At 41.1% G+C, this 19,255-nt stretch overlaps 1 protein-coding gene across 1 annotated transcript in view; it reads left to right on the forward strand.

Moving 5' to 3' along the window:
• ENPP3 (ectonucleotide pyrophosphatase/phosphodiesterase 3) overlaps positions 1 to 18,910 on the forward strand; it is a 102,096-nt gene extending 83,186 nt beyond the window's left edge. The window contains exons 17-25 of the mRNA XM_075862390.1: positions 3,551 to 3,638; positions 4,471 to 4,637; positions 6,085 to 6,133; positions 6,221 to 6,375; positions 7,776 to 7,911; positions 11,676 to 11,753; positions 13,645 to 13,777; positions 13,964 to 14,120; positions 18,009 to 18,910. Of these exons, the coding sequence (XP_075718505.1) occupies positions 3,551 to 3,638; positions 4,471 to 4,637; positions 6,085 to 6,133; positions 6,221 to 6,375; positions 7,776 to 7,911; positions 11,676 to 11,753; positions 13,645 to 13,777; positions 13,964 to 14,120; positions 18,009 to 18,179 (1,134 nt within the window). The 3' untranslated portion in view covers positions 18,180 to 18,910. The remainder of the gene's footprint in view (positions 1 to 3,550; positions 3,639 to 4,470; positions 4,638 to 6,084; positions 6,134 to 6,220; positions 6,376 to 7,775; positions 7,912 to 11,675; positions 11,754 to 13,644; positions 13,778 to 13,963; positions 14,121 to 18,008) is intronic.
• The last annotated feature ends 345 nt before the right edge of the window (positions 18,911 to 19,255 follow it).

Genomic DNA, 19,255 nt, shown 5'->3' on the forward strand with positions numbered 1-19,255 from the left:
GCGCTGTGAAGAGAAGTAACATCCTCTTCTCTTCAGAACGCCCAGCTTGTGACAGTGCAGATCTGTGACGTCACTCACAGGTCCTGCATCGTGACGGCCACATCGGCAGCAGAGGCTACAGTTGATTCTGCAGCAGCATCAGCGTTTGCAGGTAAGATCGACTTACCTGCAAACGCTGATGCTGCTGCAGAATCAACTGTAGCTTTTGGTGCCGATGTGGCCGTCACGATGCAGGACCTGTGAGTGACGTCACAGATCTGCACTGTCAGAAGCTGGGCGTTCTGAAGAGAAGAGGATGTTACTTCTCATCAGAATGCCCAGCTAGTGAAAGTATTAAAAACGCCCCGATGTACGCACATAATACACACCCACTTGGACTTTTACTTTTAAACACACCCACTTGGACTTTTGCAAGCCTCATTTGCATAACTACAAAAATGGTCATAACTTGGCCAAAAATGCTCGTTTTTTAAAAATAAAAACGTTACTGTAATCTACATTGCAGCGCCTATCTGCTGCAATAGCAGATAGGGGTTGCAAAATCTGGTGACAGAGCCTCTTTAATGTGGGTGTATGTGACAGCACAGCGTGATCCTGCAAGATCACGCTGTGCTGCGATTACAGCTAAAAATGAATGGAGAGAAGTGTATGATGCTGATTGGTCAGCGTCATACACTTCTCTTTACAACACCCAGTTGGTAAAAAGTTAAAAAAGGTCCAGTTGTCTATTAAGAAACGAATTAGCATAAATCTAAAATTGCTCATAACTTGCTCAAAAGTTTTTCATCCGGAATGTCTGCTGCGAAAGAACTGCACATAAAAAAACAAAAGTTTCATACTCTGACATTCTGCAGGCCAGCCTCCTGGGATGACGTTCCATCCCATGTGACTGCTGCAGCCTGTGATTGGCTGCAGCGCTCACATGGGATGATACTTCATCTCAGGAGGCCGGCCTGGATGAAGAAGCACAGAATTTTGGTGAGTATAAGATTATTTTTTTTCTGAGTTGCGATTTTTGTGGCGGAATCGCAGCTTTTCTGCCGCAAAAATAGCAACATCTGCTATTTGTTGCGGGTATTACCTCACCATTGAATTCAATGGGGAAAAACCCCAACAAATAAGCAGCGATTACGAAAATACAATTGATTAAAAAAATTGATTAAAAAAATTGATTAAAAAAAAGCATCGCAAGTCAATTTCTGAGCGTTTTTTTTCTGCTTATCATTTATGAAGTGTGTGGATGAGATTTGTTTAAATCTCATCTGCTCTACTACTACTGTATTATGCTGCGGATTTTCCACTATAAAATCCGTTGCTGAAAATCTGCAGTATTTACGCTACGTGTGAACTTACCCTTAAGGGGTTGGTCAGTTCAGAGAAACCATTTCAAATACTCTATTAGGGAACTCTGAGTTAATAGTAGGGGTTAGGAGGCTAGAGGGGAGAGTGGTTACAAAGAGTGTCTCTCACTCTGGAAATCTTTTCCTGTCCTGCATTACACAGACAACCCATTGACTTGAATGGTCACTGGGAAATGCTTAATTTCTGTGATTTCGCTGCAGAGAAATTGAACACTTACTGTCAGATTTCCCCACAGATTACAGATGATCTCTACTTACTGGCCACGATCTACTTGGGTAGCTGACCACTGCAGTAAGGCTATGTTTACACAGGTTGAATTTGCCATTGGATTCACAGCAGAAATCTGAGGCTTTTCTCAAATTTCTGCCGTTGATTTGCAGTTTGACGTGCGGCGCATCCGCATGTGGATTAGCCTCAATGGGAATTTAGAATTTTGCACGTGGAATTCGCGTCAATAAATGACATGTCAATTATTGACACAAATTTTAAATTTGCGTGTAAAATTTCTGCGACATCTGTACAGGCATGTGTATTTCCTATTGAAAACAATGATTTTGGCTCGGAATCCACGTGATATCCTGAATGTGTGAACGGGGCCTAAAGATAAACGTTCAAGTATAATAGTAGTAATCTACTTTCTAGCCATTCTTCTATTTAACTTATATTCCAAGCTTCTTTTTTTTATTTCTATAAAAAGTGCTGAGAAAAAAATAAATATAAAAAAAACCTTTTTATCAAGTTATCAAGTACATTTCAATGAAATAAATAATAAAAATGTAATAATTTAGATCTCCCCCTCTTGTAGGTTGCCTACATCGTCTGTACAGTATCCATAGACTTTTATGGGGCAAATATATGCTGAAGTGATTACTTTTGGCATATACCTGGCAGGTCTACATCTTTTTTTACAGTATCTTAAAATGTAGGCTTTTCATACATTTGTATAGCACGTTTGGGTGTGCCTGAAGAAAAAAAATGGCAAAAAAGAACTTCTTTAAAAAAACAAACAAAACTGATTTGTCAAAGGGCATGACCACACATGGCGGAATTCCTCCGCAACTGTCCGCATCAATGCCGCACAGAATCTGCGTTGCAGATTCTGCAGCGGATCTGCACAAAATGTGCAGAAAATTGATGCGGACTGGCCGCTGCGGACTGCAGGAAAAGTGCTTCTCTTCTCCCTATTCAGTGCAGGATAGAGAGAAGGGACAGCACTTTCCCTAGTGAAAGTCAAAGAAATTCATACTTACCGCCCGTTGTCTTGGTGACGCGTCCCTCTTTCGGCATCCGGCCCGACCTCCCTGGATGACGCTCCAGTCCATGTGACCGCTGCAGCCTGTGCTTGGCCTGTGATTGGCTGCAGCCGTCACTTACACTGAAACGTCATCCTGGGAGGCCGGACTGGAGACAGACGCAGGGAGTTCTCGGTAAGTATGAACTTATATTTTTTTTTACAGATACATGTATATTGAGATCGGTAGTCACTGTCCCGGGTGCAGAAACAGTTACTGCCGATCGCGTAACTCTTTCAGCACCCTGGACAGTGACTATTTACAGACGTCTCCTAGCAACGCTCCCGTCATTACGGGAGCCCCATTGACTTCCTCAGTCTGGCTGTAGACCTAGAAATACATAGGTCCAGCCAGAATGAAGAAATGTCATGGTAGTAAAACCAATACGCTCCGCAGCACACATAAGATCTGCGGACTTCATTGCGGAATTTTGACTCTCCATTGAAGTCAATGGAGAAATTCCGCCATGAGTCCGCAACCAGTCCGCCACTGCTCCGCAACAGACAGAGCATGCTGTGGACACCAAATTCCGCTCCGCAGCCTATGCTCCGCAGCGGAATTGTACGCATCGTGTAAACGAACACTGCTAAATTAAAGTGAAAGTCAATGGAGAAACGGCTCCGCTGCGGATTAACGCTGCGGAGTGTCCGCAGCGGAATTTAAGTGAAATTCCGCCATGTGTGAACCCGCCCAAATAGATGCCAATTGTATGCAACCGTATACCAACTCTTTTGATGGATCCATCAAAAAAAGTATATAATTGGCCTAGTGTTACATACCTTATTGGCAGCATAGTTTTTCTTTCTTTACAATACAAATCAATGGACAGCCTCAATTAAATTCCCCAAACATGGTGTGGAAAAGAGCTATCAATTACTTATGCATTACTCTTTCAGGCAATTTTTATAGGACATGGCCCAGGATTTAAAAAGGAAATGGAAGTAGATGCCTTCGATAATATAGAAATCTATAACTTAATGTGTGGTGAGTTATTAATATGTTTGTTTTTAGTATTTCAGTAAATTTTCAAATCAACATTCATTTCAAATCGAAAAATTTAGCATCTATAAATCTATAGCTATATTTAAAATATACATTATATTAAGACATAATTTCTGGAAAAATAATCATGGGAGAGCCCTGGGGCTATAAAACGGTCGATCCTGGCCCTTGTTTATACCCCATAGGTCCTGTGATTAGTTTCTGAGGGGTTATACTGCCGTTACAGTAGTAGTACTATTGTCAATCACAGCCAAGCACTAATGTGTGATCTTATGGGCACAATTGCTTTGCCTATATGTAAAAGTTAGTCACAAGGACTGTCTCATCATAGACTGATCACTGCGAGTCCAGCTCCCGACAACCCCAACAAACAGCTAATTTTACCGTCGAAGACTCAGCTAGCCAAACATTTTCCCTGCAGTGCCACTGCAGGGGAAATGTAGTATTACATGGCAGCCATTTCAGGTGAATGGCAGTCCATGTTATACATAAACAGCTCAAGTCTGCCAAAGCCACTCTAACATCTAACTGACTTGCTGTGTGTTCTGGCCCATAGAGGGGGGCCCTGAGCGGGGGACCCACTCTATTTTGTACGTATTTCCTAATCGGGTATTAGGAAAAGGTTTGTTGTCATGTGACACCTTTAAAACACAGTCATCACTTGCATCTTTGCCTAATTGGACACACACACACACACACACACACACACACACACACACACACACACACACACACACACACACACACACACACACACACAAAAAGGCCAATTTGATTGAAAGTGAATTAACCTCTCATTATTGCTCCTAAACAGATTTGTTAAAAATTCATCCAGCTCCAAATAATGGAACTCATGGGAGCCTGAACCATTTACTAGCAGAACCTTTTTTTAATCCAACTCTTGCTAAAGAGGAATCAAATCCATTAACCTGCGCATTTACACAGCCATCATCTAATTTAGGCTGCAACTGCACGCATCTGGTAAGTGAGTCCCGGCAGAAACCTCACAGATGGCTCATGGCTCAACCTTCATGTGCTTATTTGTATGTATATTACTAACAAATAATTATTTTGTAATTATGACATTTCAAATGCGTTTAGGCTCTGTTCACATCTGTGTTTGTATTTCCGTTATTCTGTTCCATCATAGAGACAGATTAACGAAAAGATTGGAAGTGACACACCCGACTGAACCCAGTGGGGGGGGGGGGGGAATTTATAAACTTTTCTGAGCCCTTTTTTTTTGTATAGATAAGACGCAACTGCATTAAAAATTGCAATTTGCGTGAAAAATTGCGACTTTTGATTAATTTAGGCCGCTCACTCCACTTTTGAGAAAGATTACTGTAAAGGGGCTTAGCGTAAGGGACGTGGCCTCCCGTGGTTCGACAAGTTTACCATAATTTATGCCAGAAGCTCGCAGAATTTGTAGCAGATATCTATGCCAGCTCATAGCTGTTGTAGATTTTCCTTTCTGGTGCACGGACAGCCAGAGTTGTGCCTAATTATTATTATTATTATTATTATTATTATTAAGAGGCGTCTGCTCTTAAAGGCACATTTTACTCCAGCACTCTGAATTAAAACTGGTGTATGAAACGCCGGTCTTATTAAATAGTCTTTAATAGGTTCCGTTGGTATTCAGAAATGGTTTTTGTCATTTTCCCAGACAAAATAGGGCTGCATACTGCGCTATTTTATCCGGCAAATATGACAGAATCTGTTACAGAAGCTAATGACAGAACTTTAGACGCAGGTGTGAACAAAGCCTTACTCTAGGATTCATGCTGTCGATGTGCTCAATAGTTAAATACAAACAAAATTTGGTTTAGATATATGGAAAATAAATTAAATGGAAAAAGTTGACTTTGGTCATATAAAACATCCTGCTTCGAGCTAGTAAAGTAAAAAAAAGCTCTACTGAAATTACACACCTTATTAACTCATATTTCGGAGTACCATTATCTATCATTAAAAGTGGTATTATGCTTTCATGATAAAAAGTTATTACATTATTTAATATATTGCTGTATCAATTCCCCACAGCAGAGATCTTGAAAACCACAAGGAATTGCCGAATAAATTATATTGCAAAATTTTTTAACTTTTCATTATACAAATAATAACCTTTATTTACTGAAAACCTAACCGACATGTTTGTATGGACAAAGATACTCGGTCCTGTTTGAATGTTTCAGAGAGTGGAAGACCACCATCTCACCTACGGCCTAAATCCTGGGTAGGACCAGGATGTCCTGGTTAGGGCCTCTATTTCGTAGGGAGCAAAGTTGGCTTCTGCAGTTGTAGATCACTGAAGACAAAGGATGAACATTAAATCCTTGATCTAAACCATGTAGTTGTAGTATTTCTGTACTTTCACTATAAGACCAAATTAACACCAAATAAATATTTCATTTTGTCACTTCAGGCTAATAAAACCACAGTCGATGAAAGATTGAACCTTACTCAAGCAAGCAGTAAGTAACATAAGAATTGTTTTGCCTTTAAGCATTTACGTTTTTTCTCTGTACCGCATATAATTGTGTTTCTACTTTGCTCTACAGTAAGTCAGTTAGAAGCAAAGTATTTACCGTATGGAAGGCCAAGAAATATAATTGCTAATAGCACATATTGCGTCCTTCACCATGAAGGCTACATGAGCGCATATAGTCATAATTTGTTGATGCCTCTCTGGAGTGCCTATACTTTGGAGGCACAGGTGAGTTCTAATATAAAGCATGCAGTGAAGAGTTGATCACACTTATATGCATTTGACTGGAGTATTATTCTCTTTATATTAATAATTTCCAGTATTCATTTTCCAGTTATAGGGAAAAAGAACATTTTATGAGTTAATACCTACCAGTCTTTCAGGAAAATAAATTACTATACACACACCTGCAAACTGCACACCTATTGTTGAAGTGCAGTACCACTTTAAATTTAATTTCAGACCCCAGACCAGCCCCGCTAAATATATTCAAACCCCCTATATTAACATCAGACCCCAGCCAGACACCTATAGACCCTAGACAAGTCCGGGTATATTTTAATATCAGACCCAAGTTTAAACCCCTATATTTATCTCTGACCCCCAAAATATTTTCATATCACAGACCCCAGATCAGGCCCCCAACATATTTTCAGACCACAGACCCCTAAACTAATTTCATTGACTTACCTAATTCAGACCCCAGATAAGAAGAAAAAAAAGAAATATTCAGACCCCAAACCAGACTATGGACTTACAGTCCTCACTCCTGGCTCTTGTTCAGCACCGGGCGCTAATGCACTGCATACTGACGCTGTTCAGAACGTTGTGCGCACTGCTGCACACTAAGTCCTGATGCTGGACAGTGTCAGGACTAATCATATAGATAACTACAATTTTTTTATTTTATATAAAGGCGGCCCATGCTGCACCCCTCTGCATTCTGCACCCGGTAGCCCCCTATCTATGCCACTGGCTATTCAGTCACTATGAGTATAGAGGCCATATGTATGTATATCACATAGAAAACAAATTTACCTAAAATCAGGTTGCCATTGTGACAATTACATATAGCATATATGTATAGATTGGGTGCACATTAAATGGCAAAAATAGGTATCGGTTTGGCTTGTTTAGCCGGGAACCTGTAGTACCATAGCAGAGTACCAAGTGCATACATACTGTAGTTCTATATTATTCGCATTGACTGAACACTGTATTTAAGTCTTCAATGTCTCTAATGGGTGATGTGATCTCACTGAAAGATTTTCACAAACATGTTAGAAACTGAAAAAACCTTGATATGTTCTTCAAATCTTCTGGAAATTGTGCCCTACCTAATTACATCATAGCGCAGCCTGAGACCTGCAATGGTCTGCTTGATATTTGACCTTCACTTGTAGGTCTGAGTGACTAAGTTTATACTACAAACGCTCTTTCATTTACTTTCCATCTGGTCCAATGAAGTCATAAACAAGTTTAGTAATATTCCCATAAGAAACAAAACTTTTTCAGTTTCTTATCATTACTAAGAATGGAAGAATTCAGAAATAAGGAAACCAGCATTACGGGAAGAATTAGGTATATGGATTAAATGACACTTGGGTTTTGTGATCCTCCTGTACTAGGGTGAAGGCTTCTCTCTTCCTCCTACGTTATCAGACTGTCTGCGGCCTGACGGTAGAGTTCCAGAGGCAAACAGCCAGAAATGCTCAGACTACAAGCCAGGAATGAGTATAACCCACAGCTTCCTCCATCCTCCCAGTAAGTACATTTCTTTAAATAGGGATTTGCAAAAGCTTTCATCATCTGGATGTGGCATAGCAATAAGTCTAAACCAATTACAAAACAACAATGTTGCCAGTTGTGGGCGCTGATGTGAACTGGCAAGGGATGCACCCTGCCTAGTTCTTGTTAAAAAGACACAGACTTATAAGTATACAGTAGGAACATCACAATGGGCTCTACATGAAGAGGCCTGCACAAATGGATTTAAGGAATTACTAGAGTTCATATTTAACAGATTTAGTGCAAGACTTTGAAGGAACTTTCCATTTTTGAAGCCTGCAAGTTCAGAAATATTTTTTTAACTGACTTGTTATTAAATAGTAACAATAGTATTAACATCTCAGCAACATTTAGTATGGCATGACAGCAGGGCCAAACATACAATACAAGCATAAAAAACTGTTATTCTGATGGCAAACGCCGGAAAATATAGCAGCGGAATAGTGCTTCTTGTCACCTTTGTATCATATCTGTCTCCCTATCATATTCATTTTTTTGGTCTTAAGTTAGTTCAGCTTTCACTGTGCTGTATGTGATTTAAATGGGGTTTTCCGAGTTAACACTTTTATGTGTGAGTGCTTTTAACCTGGGAATGTGATTACATTTGTAATGTACTTACTGTATCAAAATTGGCCCCGTTTCTTGTTGCTGCCATGGGGCACATGACGAGTGACGTGACTCTCTTTGCCCGCTGTGTTTACCAGTCGTATACCTATTACGTGGTCAAACTGTTCAAAGTTTCTTCCTGGTATACGACATGTCACTAGTGACATGTCGTGTATGGCCTGTTCTGTTATACAGCCAGGAACGAGTATGCGCGGTCCCTGCTTATCTCCCGCTTGATAGTGGACAAACGCGAGAACAGGAGGGACCGCGCACGGCTGGTAACCACAGCAGGCAAAGAGAGTGACGTCACCAGTTATGTGCACCATGGCAGCATTGGGAAACGGGGCCAATTTTAATACAGTCAGTAGTACATTGCAAATTTAATCACATTCCCAGCTTAAAAACACTGGCACATAAAAGTTTTAACTCGGAAAACCCCTCTAAGATCTTATCATGCTACGAGCTTACACTTAGCCTGCTTTCACATGGTGAAAAACAGGCACATTTTTCCAAACACATTACAACTGCAACACTTGAATCTCCAGCGATTCGACTAAATTAAATGTAGATCAAGATCACAATAGGATACTGTTAGTTTAACCGTGGGCGGTCCGAGGGGTGGAGGCTGTAATACGAATTCTAAAATGCACCTGTATTATGGCCGTGTAAAAGTGGCCTTACTGTTCTCATCACCAAAGGCTGCTCTTGTGAAGTGTTGTGGATATGTCAAAATTAGGCCAGGCCATCCGCAGCCAGCCAGGCATTTCCACTGCACTATTACACGATGGCCATTCAGCTAAATGTAATACATGGATAGCCTGAGTTCACCAAAGCGAGAGCTGCTACTTGTTAGTGGCTCTTGTTCATGGAGAGAGTTTCCGAGCAGTTGAGCCTCCTCTATGAGGTCCGTATGCTCTAATACAGTGGTCCCCAACCTTTATTGCACCGAGGACCATTTTGATGCAAGAAAATGTTTCCAGGGACCGGCGGGGCAGGGCACGGGGGTTAGAATCAGTTCACACATTGCGTAAATACAGCGTATACCCATATTTTAATACCTGTATTATGCTGCGGAAAATCCGCAGCATAATACAGTAGCAGCAAAGTGGATAAGATAAAACAAGTCTCATCCACACTCACTCACAATACTGTGCGGAAAAAACGCTCAGAAATTGACCTGCGCTGCAGAATTTTATTCCACAGCAAATCAATTGTATTTGCGTAAACGCTGCTTAGGGCCTGTTTACATCAGCGTTGGCTTTCCGTTGAGGGGTTCTAGTGCAGTTGATTCAGTCAAAAAAACAGAAACCTGATGGAATGGTGACAAACGGAAACCGGAAGGAATGGTGACAAACGGAAACCTGACGGAATGGTGACAAACGGAAACCTGACGGAATGGTGACAAACGGAAACCATTAGCAATGTTTCTGTCACCATTGATATCAATGGTGATGCAAACGGAAGCTAAGGTTTCCATTTGCCTTTCTGTTTAGGGGTTCTCCCGAGGGAAATCTCTGACAGAACGACTCAACGGAATGCCAGCGCTGATGTGCTGGCCCTTATTTGTTGCGGGTTTTCCCCATTAAATTCAATGGGGAGGTAAAATCCACTTATAGCAGCAGGGGCGTAGCTAAAGGCTCGTCGGCCCTGGTGCAAGAATTCAGCATGGGCCCCCTACCCCTACGCAACACCACCAGACCCTTGTCCATGCCTATGCCCAGCCGCCTTGCCCAACAGTCCTCATGGATGCCCCCTCAGTATATTACCCCCATAGCTGCCTCCACTGTATAATGCCCCCATAGCTTCCCCCCTCACAGTATAATGCCCCATAGTATAATGCTCCCCATAACTGCCCCACAGAGTATTATGCTCCCCATAGCTTCCCCCAAACAGTATAATGCCCCCATAGCATAATACTCCCCATAGCTGCCCCCACAGTATTATGCTCTCCAGAGCTTCCCCCACACAGTATAATGCTCCCCATAGTTGCCCCATACAATATAATGCTCCCCATAGCTGCCTCTTCACAGTATAATGCCCCAATAGCTGCCCCCTCACAGTATAATGCCCCCCATAGCTGCCCCCAGAGTATAATGCCCACCCTTGGCTGCCCCATAGTATAATGCTCCTCATAGCTGCCGCCACAGTATATTGCCCACCCATACAGTATAATGCCCCCATACAGTATAAGGCCGCCCATACAGTATAAGGCCCCCTTAGCTGCCCCATACAGTATAATGCTCCCATAGCTACCGCCATATCAGCCCCCCCATACCCAGTATAATGCCCCCATATGTGCCTAATAAAAAATAATAACATAATTACTTACCTATCCCTGTTCCCATGACGGGTGGAGGATCCTTCTCCTCCGGTCTGTGCTATGAGTGACTCGGCACAGACACGCGCGATGTCGTCACAACATCTCGCCTTCCTGCACCGAGCCGATCACGGCAGTGTGAATGCTGGGGCAAGGAGCCGTCACTCTTACTCCAGAATCAATTCAACTGTATCTGCAGCCTAAGGATGCAGATGCAGTTGGAACTGGGACCAGCGGCGGTCACATGGGATAAAACATCATCCCAGGAGGCTGGCCTGGATGACGTTAGATGGCCGGCCTCCTGGGATGACATTTCATCTCATATGACATTTCATCCCATGTGACCGCCGCTGCAGCCAATCACAGGATGCAGCAGTCTCCTGGGATGAAACGTCATCCCAGGAGGCCTGCTCAGCAGTTTTGAGCAGTGGACATTCCGGGCGAAAGTCTGCACCACAGTTTGGTGCGATTTTTTGCCCGAAATTCCCTGAGACCACCGGGGAGGATACCAGATACCGCGGCCCAGCACCCAATGATCCGCGGCCTGGTATTGGTCCGCTGCCCGGTGGTTGAGGATCACTGCTCTAGTAGAGTATATGAACAGGGGTTATCCTGTAAAGTTATAAATATAGCTTTAAGTATTGTTTTTTCCATGGGTGTGGAATATTGATGAAAAAAAATATATTTTTACTTTATGATGTACATGCTTGTTAATTCTAAGTGCACAGTATTATTTAAAGTTAAGTGTAGTTCACCAGTATTATCCTGTTTTGAAGTTGGCAGTGTTATTTACATGGCAATTTTATTTTTATTACAGACTTTAATAGCAGTGCTCTGGGACAGTATGATTCTCTAATTACAAGTAATCTCGTACCAATGTACAAGGAGTTTTTGAGTAAGTGTAACATTTATTACATTACACATTATGGTGGGATTTAAAAAAAAAAATTCACCTATTAAACCAGCAATACCTGGTGGTAGTGGGTGAAAAATCATTTCTATATAACCTAGAATTATCTTCTAAGTAGGCTTTGTACCTTCAGTATTCCGTTTTTAGTGTTCCCGTGCTGTATGCTAATGAGCATGAGAGTCATATCTTCATTTGAAAAGAGTAATATCTTCATTCCTCAAGCCATTCTGAGTTAACCCCGTCGCCTTACTTTTGATTGACAGCCCCTCGCCTCACCACAGCACACAAAATCACGCACTTGAGGATCGATGTCCTGTTCTGGTGTATGCGCACAACGGGACACCATAGCGGCGTTTGCACAGTAACTAGATTTGAGACCCGGACGAAGCAGGGAAGGGTGTGGGACCATACATGACGGGCGCATCTCAGACAAGATTTCGGCATTCTGGGTGGGTTAGTTTTTGGCGATGGGTGGGCATAAGAAGAGGAATGAACGAGACTACTGGATTATTACCATAAAAGGCGCAAAATATTTGCAGACTGTTATTTACTCTGAATGGAAAATCTGCAACATTTCCATCCCATGTCAATCTAGCCAAAAATTCCCATTTCATAAATATGCCTAAATCCTGGCAAAGCAGTAAGTAACACCCACTTTTACAAACAAACATGCATTGGGCAAATGCTGGCGCATGTGCATGATTATTTTTTCACCAAAAAATAGGCACAAATGCATTTATATATATAAGCCAATGTATATCTTATTACCGTATATCTGAACCTGAAATACGTATCAGAAATAGTTAATATCATGCAGCTTTTAGGGGATAAACATTTGTGATTTATCAAACTTGCAAAACACAGGATAAGAACAGATTAATCCAAGCTGGCAAATTTTCGAATCAGACACTTGACAAACCAAATTATGAATTGCTCTTCAATGGTTTTTATACCGTGTTTTGTCAGTAAAATGAACTGTAAATTATTACCCCATGAGTACTGTACAGTGTTGACCTATTCCTGCTACATGCTTCTGGTTTGAAGTTATAGTAACAGGAGATACATTATAAACAGGAACCTTAAAGGGGTTGTCCACGACCGGACAACTAATGACCTATCCACAGGATAGGTCATCAGGATATGATCGGTGGGTTTCCGACACCCGGACCCCGCACCAATCAGCTGCTCCGGCTGCCTCTGGGCATTGGATGTTGTGAACGGTATTCAGTAGTCGGAGCCGTAAGTAGATGGCTCCGTACACTACATAGCGGTCATGCTGCAAAACTGCAGCTCTGCTCCTATTCACTTGAATAGGAGCAGAGTTGCAGTACTGCAGCTCAGCCACTATTCCGTGACCGGAGACATCTGCTTCTACCACGGACGTCCGGTGCCCGAGGCAGCTGGAGCAGTTGATTAGTGCAGTGTCCGGGTGTCAGACCCCCACCAATCATATACTGATGACCTATCCTGTGGATAGGTCATCAGTTGTCCAGTCGTGGGCAACTCCTTTAAAAGATAAATTTATTCATAACCTCTGAAAGGGGTATTCCAGTTACTACAAGAGATCACCTATACACTGGATAGGTGATAATTAATAGATTGGTGGAAGTCCGACTGCTGGGACTTCCACCGATCACCAGAACAGGGTTTCTTGTGTCCCCTGCTTCCCCCAGCCGCAAGCGTGCTGCTAGAAAGAGGTGAATGGAATGAGCATGCGCCCTGCCGCTCCTTTTATGTATAATGTTGCTAGGAAGACTAGAAATGTTAAACCTGTGATATAGTTTGCTGCAATATCTCCAAATGCAAGGAACATTATGTGATTTTGTTCTGGGAGTTCATCTATTTGTGATAGTTTTATCATTTTCATTCTGTCTAGGAATATGGAATTACTTGAACAGCGTATTGCTACTGAAGTATGCTTTAGAAAGAAATGGAATCAATGTGGTTACTGGACCAATCTTTGATTACAATTATGATGGACATATTGATGCACCTGACCAAATCAAAAGGTACATAAAATATATAGTGTGTATGTGTATGTATAAACATGACATAAATGTGACATATATATATATATATATATATATATATATATATATATATATATATGTGTGTCAGTTTTATGTCACGTTTATGTCACTTTTATATCTTTAACTTTATTTCGATTTTAATACTTGAAACTTTCTTATCCACAGTTTTGTTGAAGGTACCAAGATTCCTGTTCCAACACATTACTTCATGGTGTTGACCAGCTGTAAAAATACTACTCAGACACCCCTTCACTGCACTGGCAATCTTGACGTCTTATCTTTCATCATTCCTCACAGACCAGACAACACTGAAAGCTGTGGGGTAAGTATTTTTTTTCAAGATCCTAGGTGGCTATGCAAAAAATAATAGGATTAAATGATGCAGATACCTGTGTAGATATTGCTAGCAGCATAGGTGGATATAGATATGTAGTAAAACATTTATACATAACTATATTCCCCTTACTCAAAGGTACTCAAAGGTGTGTAAATACCGTCATCTAGTCTAGACAAATCCTAGGGAGAACAATTAGTTTGCCTTTGGTCATCTAGCTGGAAGAACTGTAGGTTTACATTTATCATATAAATCCCATTATAAGGGGCGTCGAATGCTACAACAGATTTCTCTCTGCTTAAATATCAACACATGGTTTCTTCTATAAGCTATGAAAATGTGGCCTGAGATGGTCATAAATGTTCATTGATTGTATTGGCACAATTGGTAAAGCCATAAACACCAATTATCTCCGGAGACGGTACCTTGACATTTCTGTATTGCCACAATTTCTCTACTTAGGACCATGCTACATTCAGTTCGAACTATAAGCCATGGTTCTTTAGGCATTTTTAGCTAACATTTATGAATTAGGATTCTTAAAATGAATAACAATATATATGTATTGTATATGTTTTCATAGCTTTGATTTTTTATTTTTTTTCTGACCTTACCATACTAATGAATGCCAGATATATCATTGTGATCAATAGACACTAGTTAGTTATAATGACTGAGTCACACTGTGTTCATCAATGACAGACTGTTTTTAATAAATGAGTCAGTGTTGTACTCATAGGGTCTGGCAGTGCATTTCTGTCATTCTCAAATGGAATTTTGTATTTACGGCATTAAACAAAATTGGCCTAACATTGGTTCAGCAATATCCTCTGACTCAGAACTGCGTTTCATAAGACAGCTTGCTGACTGAAATGAGAAAAAACAAGTACTGCTGAAAAACGTCTTTGTTAATGGAATTGTAAGGATTATGCGACTTTACAGAAACGTTATTGATATACAAGGGTATAATTTGCTACTATGTGCCGTTTATAATACTTATGTCTTCTTATGTGGCAGAGGGGCCTTTGGACCCCCGCATGTTCCACGGCCCATGTAGACTCATTTATAGACTGTTAACATACATTATGAAACATTTATCCCTATGTGGGAAATTCTCTTGAATGTGCCTCAGTTTTTGGAGGCTGTGGACTGTAGCCAATGCACCTATAGCTTTCTTCAAGTAAACTTAGGTTGTTTAGCGTTCTGGACTCAGACAATATAAAGATTTGACCACTTCACCAGATCCGAAGTTCTGCCTGAGCAATTAAAACTCAAATAATGTATTAAGAAGTTTTTCTAAACTAAAGTTTGTCTGACCGCCCCCTTCCAGTGGTCATAGCATATAGTTCAGTATATTTTTGCATCCTGAGAAGTTTCACTGGAATCAAATTGTTAACTGGAGATGGGATAATGGTTCTGTCATTTTCTTACCCAGTGTTTGCTGCTAAAAGTAGTGATGAATTCCAAACCTATGTGGTTTTTTTCCAATTTTATAACTTTGGAACATGGTGTGCTGATTACAGAGCAAAAGCCACGATAAAAAAAATCCCCATCCAGCTCAACATTTTCACAATCCTTGGGGTTTACTTTCAAATAGAAAAAAGTTAAGATTCAAATTTTTATAGTATACAGTATCGCTCGTCACTCGTTACTGTGAAGTGTCAACTGTAACATACAGCCGACACCCGCATTTTATGGAGCGGGCTCAGCCGTGAGCCCGCTCCATACTTCCCCTGCCCGGCTATGATGTGGCCATACGTCAAATGGCAGGAAAGAGTTAAAACAGTGGAAATACTCTGACAAGTGATCTTCTCATTTATCATGGATACATGTCAGAAGATAACATTGGTAAGGTCTGTGAATGCATCAAATTTCTTAACTAAGGTTCGTTTTACACCAGCCAATTTTGACGGTAACAACAAGGGCCGCTCAACGAGACAGCTTGTTGATCAGCACTCGTTTGGTCCTTTCACAAGGAGCTATGGTCAGTAATGTATGGGGATGAGCGCTCTTACTTAGATGTGCTGCCGACAACAATAATATTTTCTGCTGCATAAGCAATAAGATCAGCCGATAATACATAGCGTTTGCTTGTTCATCGGATGATCGTTGCCCTGTTTGCACGTCTGATTGTTGCTCATATCAACGCTCGTTTTCCCCATCAACCTGCGTAAAAAGGCCTTAAGAGAGTAGAATCTATAAGCTCGTCCACCACCATTTTCCAGAAGAAAAGGTCTGCACCATGCTATAGAGTGCTTGAACAGGTGTTTTATGCACTCTATAGTGGTGCAAGACCTGACATCTCTTACTAGAAATCTGACGCAAAATTCTGAACATACAGAATTGAAATCAACATGGTTTTGCTTAGAATTTTTTGTGAGAGATTTCTGGTAAGGACCTCTAAGGAATGTCAATTGGGTTTGTGCACCCTACGGCCCACGGGTCAGATACGCTGCGTAAAAACTGCATAGCATATGCGACCTGGAACCCGCAGCCCCTTCCGTTCAAAAAATGGCACCACATTGTGGTGCAGTTTTTCGGACGGAATTTCCGCTGAGGAAAGCAGCGCTGGAAAAAAACTAAATGTTCATGCTTACCCCCTCCCCCTCTTCTGCGCGTAAACCAGCCTCCTAAGTTGACGTTGCAGGCTATGTGATGCTGCAGCGGTCACATGAGATAAAATGTCATCCCAGGAGTCTGGCCTGCAGCAAGAAGGATAGAGTTCTAGGTAAGTATGTTTCTTTTTTTCCTGAGTTACGATTTTTGAGTCGCATTTGGCTTTCTGTTGTGGGTTTTGCATCCCCATTGAATTCAATGGGGAAAACTCGCAACAGAAAAGCAATGAAAACTCAGCATAAATTGACATGCTGCGTATTTAAATTCCGCACCGCAGGTTAATTTATTAACGTTTATTCTGCGTTTTTTTTCCCGCAGTGTGGGCATGAGATTTTCTAAATCTCATCCACTTTGCTGCTGCTGTAAATGCTGCGAAATTCTGCAGCGTTTACGCTACGTGGGAACCCGACCTAAAGAGTGACACAGCATTTGCTTCTGTAAAAAGATTCCACTACTTTCAACATTTTGGCTGGATTTCCTTTATAGGAAAATACTCAAAGTAAGGCCTGATTCACACGAACGTGTTAAACGTCCGTGGGACAGCCGTTGAAACAGCGGCCGTCCCACGGACCTATGTAATTCAATGTGACCGTTCACACGGCCGTTGTTTCAATGGACCGTGTGAAGGGTCCGTGGGAAAATAGGACATGTCCTATCTTTTGACGCATCACGCATCCATCCATAGACTCTCAACTAAGGGGGATGCGTGACATCGCGTCCCGCAGCGCTGAGTACGGATGGACCTCGGACGTGAAAAACTGCTATTTTTCACGTCCGAGATGCGCAGCGTTCCTGTAAATAAGGCCTAAGAGGTATTAACTGAATCCAGAAGAGTGTTGGTTGACTACTCTTCCTCTAGCTGGGAAATCTCAATTTACTTTCACTGTTCACATGCTTTATCCAGGCAACCTATTAGAAACACATATTACCTTGCTTTATTTCGATAAAAGGCAACATATGTATTATGCCATCTAATAACTAGTGTATGTTCTAACTAACCAAAACTAGATTCTATTATGATGCTCTCTGGTAATAATTTTATAAGCCTTTCATGAATGGTGATCTTGTTTTATTTGGCCATCCATTTAATTGTAAGAAATATCTTGTTGTATATCCCATGGCATTGAGTGGCAATATCCAAGGTTGGTTGCAAAATCACAAAGCAAAAAAACAACAAAGTCAACCATTTAAAATTCTTCAATGTAGTATTCATTTCTGCACATTTAAAAAATTGCACCTTTTTTTTTTTTACATTTTCAGGATAATAGACCAGAGGTAGAATGGGTCGAAGATAGGCTTAAGGCTCATGCTGCTCGTGTCCGAGATGTTGAATTGCTCACAGGTCTGGATTTTTACCAAGACAGGAAAGAATTAACCGAAGCTTTACAACTGAAGACATTCCTACCAACTTTTGAGACTATTGTAAACTGAAATATGATTAATTATACCTGTATATACCGTAAATGGTCTAATTTGCACATGTATAGATAAATCTAATGTAGAGCGGGGGTTCAAAAATTCATGGCGAAGTCTCCTTTGTTGATTTTTAAACTGAATCACTAACAACATATGGCACTATTATGCATATACAAATTACCTATATAATTTTACCCTCCGCAAAAAGTAGCAGACACTGTTAATATATAAGATTATTAGGGTATGATCAGATGACAGATTTATTTTGATCTGATTTTTTTGATCTTAGGCTAACCCTTGGAATTCTGTGTGGTTTAAGGGTATGTTCACACGACAACGCAAAATACGTCTGAAATTTCGGAGCTGTTTTATGGAGAAAACAGCTCCTGAATTTCAGACGTTTTTGCAAGTACTCACGTTTTTCGTGGAGTCAATGAAAAACAGCTCCAAAAACGTCCCAAGAAGTGACATGCACTTCTTTGACGCGGGCGTCTTTTTACGCGCCGTCTTTTTATAGCGACGCGTCAAATTACACCTCTTCTGAGCAGAACATCGTAAAACCCATTGCAAGCAACGGGCAGATGTTTGCAGACGTAATGGAGCCGTTTTTTCAGGCGTAATTCGTGGCATACAACGCCTGAATTACAACAAAATGAAGCTAATCCCCGTATGGCTACCCGACGCAAATTCCACACTGCATCTAAGTCAAGAAGTGCGACGTGGATTTGATTCCATTCTGTATGAACTATGGTGCACATTTCCCATTAAAATGAATGGGACACGATTTGTTGGTGGATTGTGGGATGTAAAAATTTGCAGCAATCTCTGATGTCCATGCAGAAAATGTTCCGCTGCATGTGGATTGGATTTGTTTAGATCTCATCCACATGGCTGGTACAGTTATCTGCTGCAGATTTTCAACGTGAAAATTCTCATGGAGAATCCATAGCATTTCCATCCTGTGTGCAGGGGACCATAAGTTTTTTTTCTGCCACTGCTATAATCAGTGATTGACTATTTTTGATTCATATTAGAAAAAAGGTTTTGTTTTTCATTATTAGGGGAAGCACTAAAATAAAATAAACGCTTTT

The sequence above is a fragment of the Rhinoderma darwinii genome, chromosome 4, assembly GCF_050947455.1.
Source record: "Rhinoderma darwinii isolate aRhiDar2 chromosome 4, aRhiDar2.hap1, whole genome shotgun sequence".
Lineage (NCBI taxonomy): Eukaryota > Metazoa > Chordata > Amphibia > Anura > Rhinodermatidae > Rhinoderma > Rhinoderma darwinii.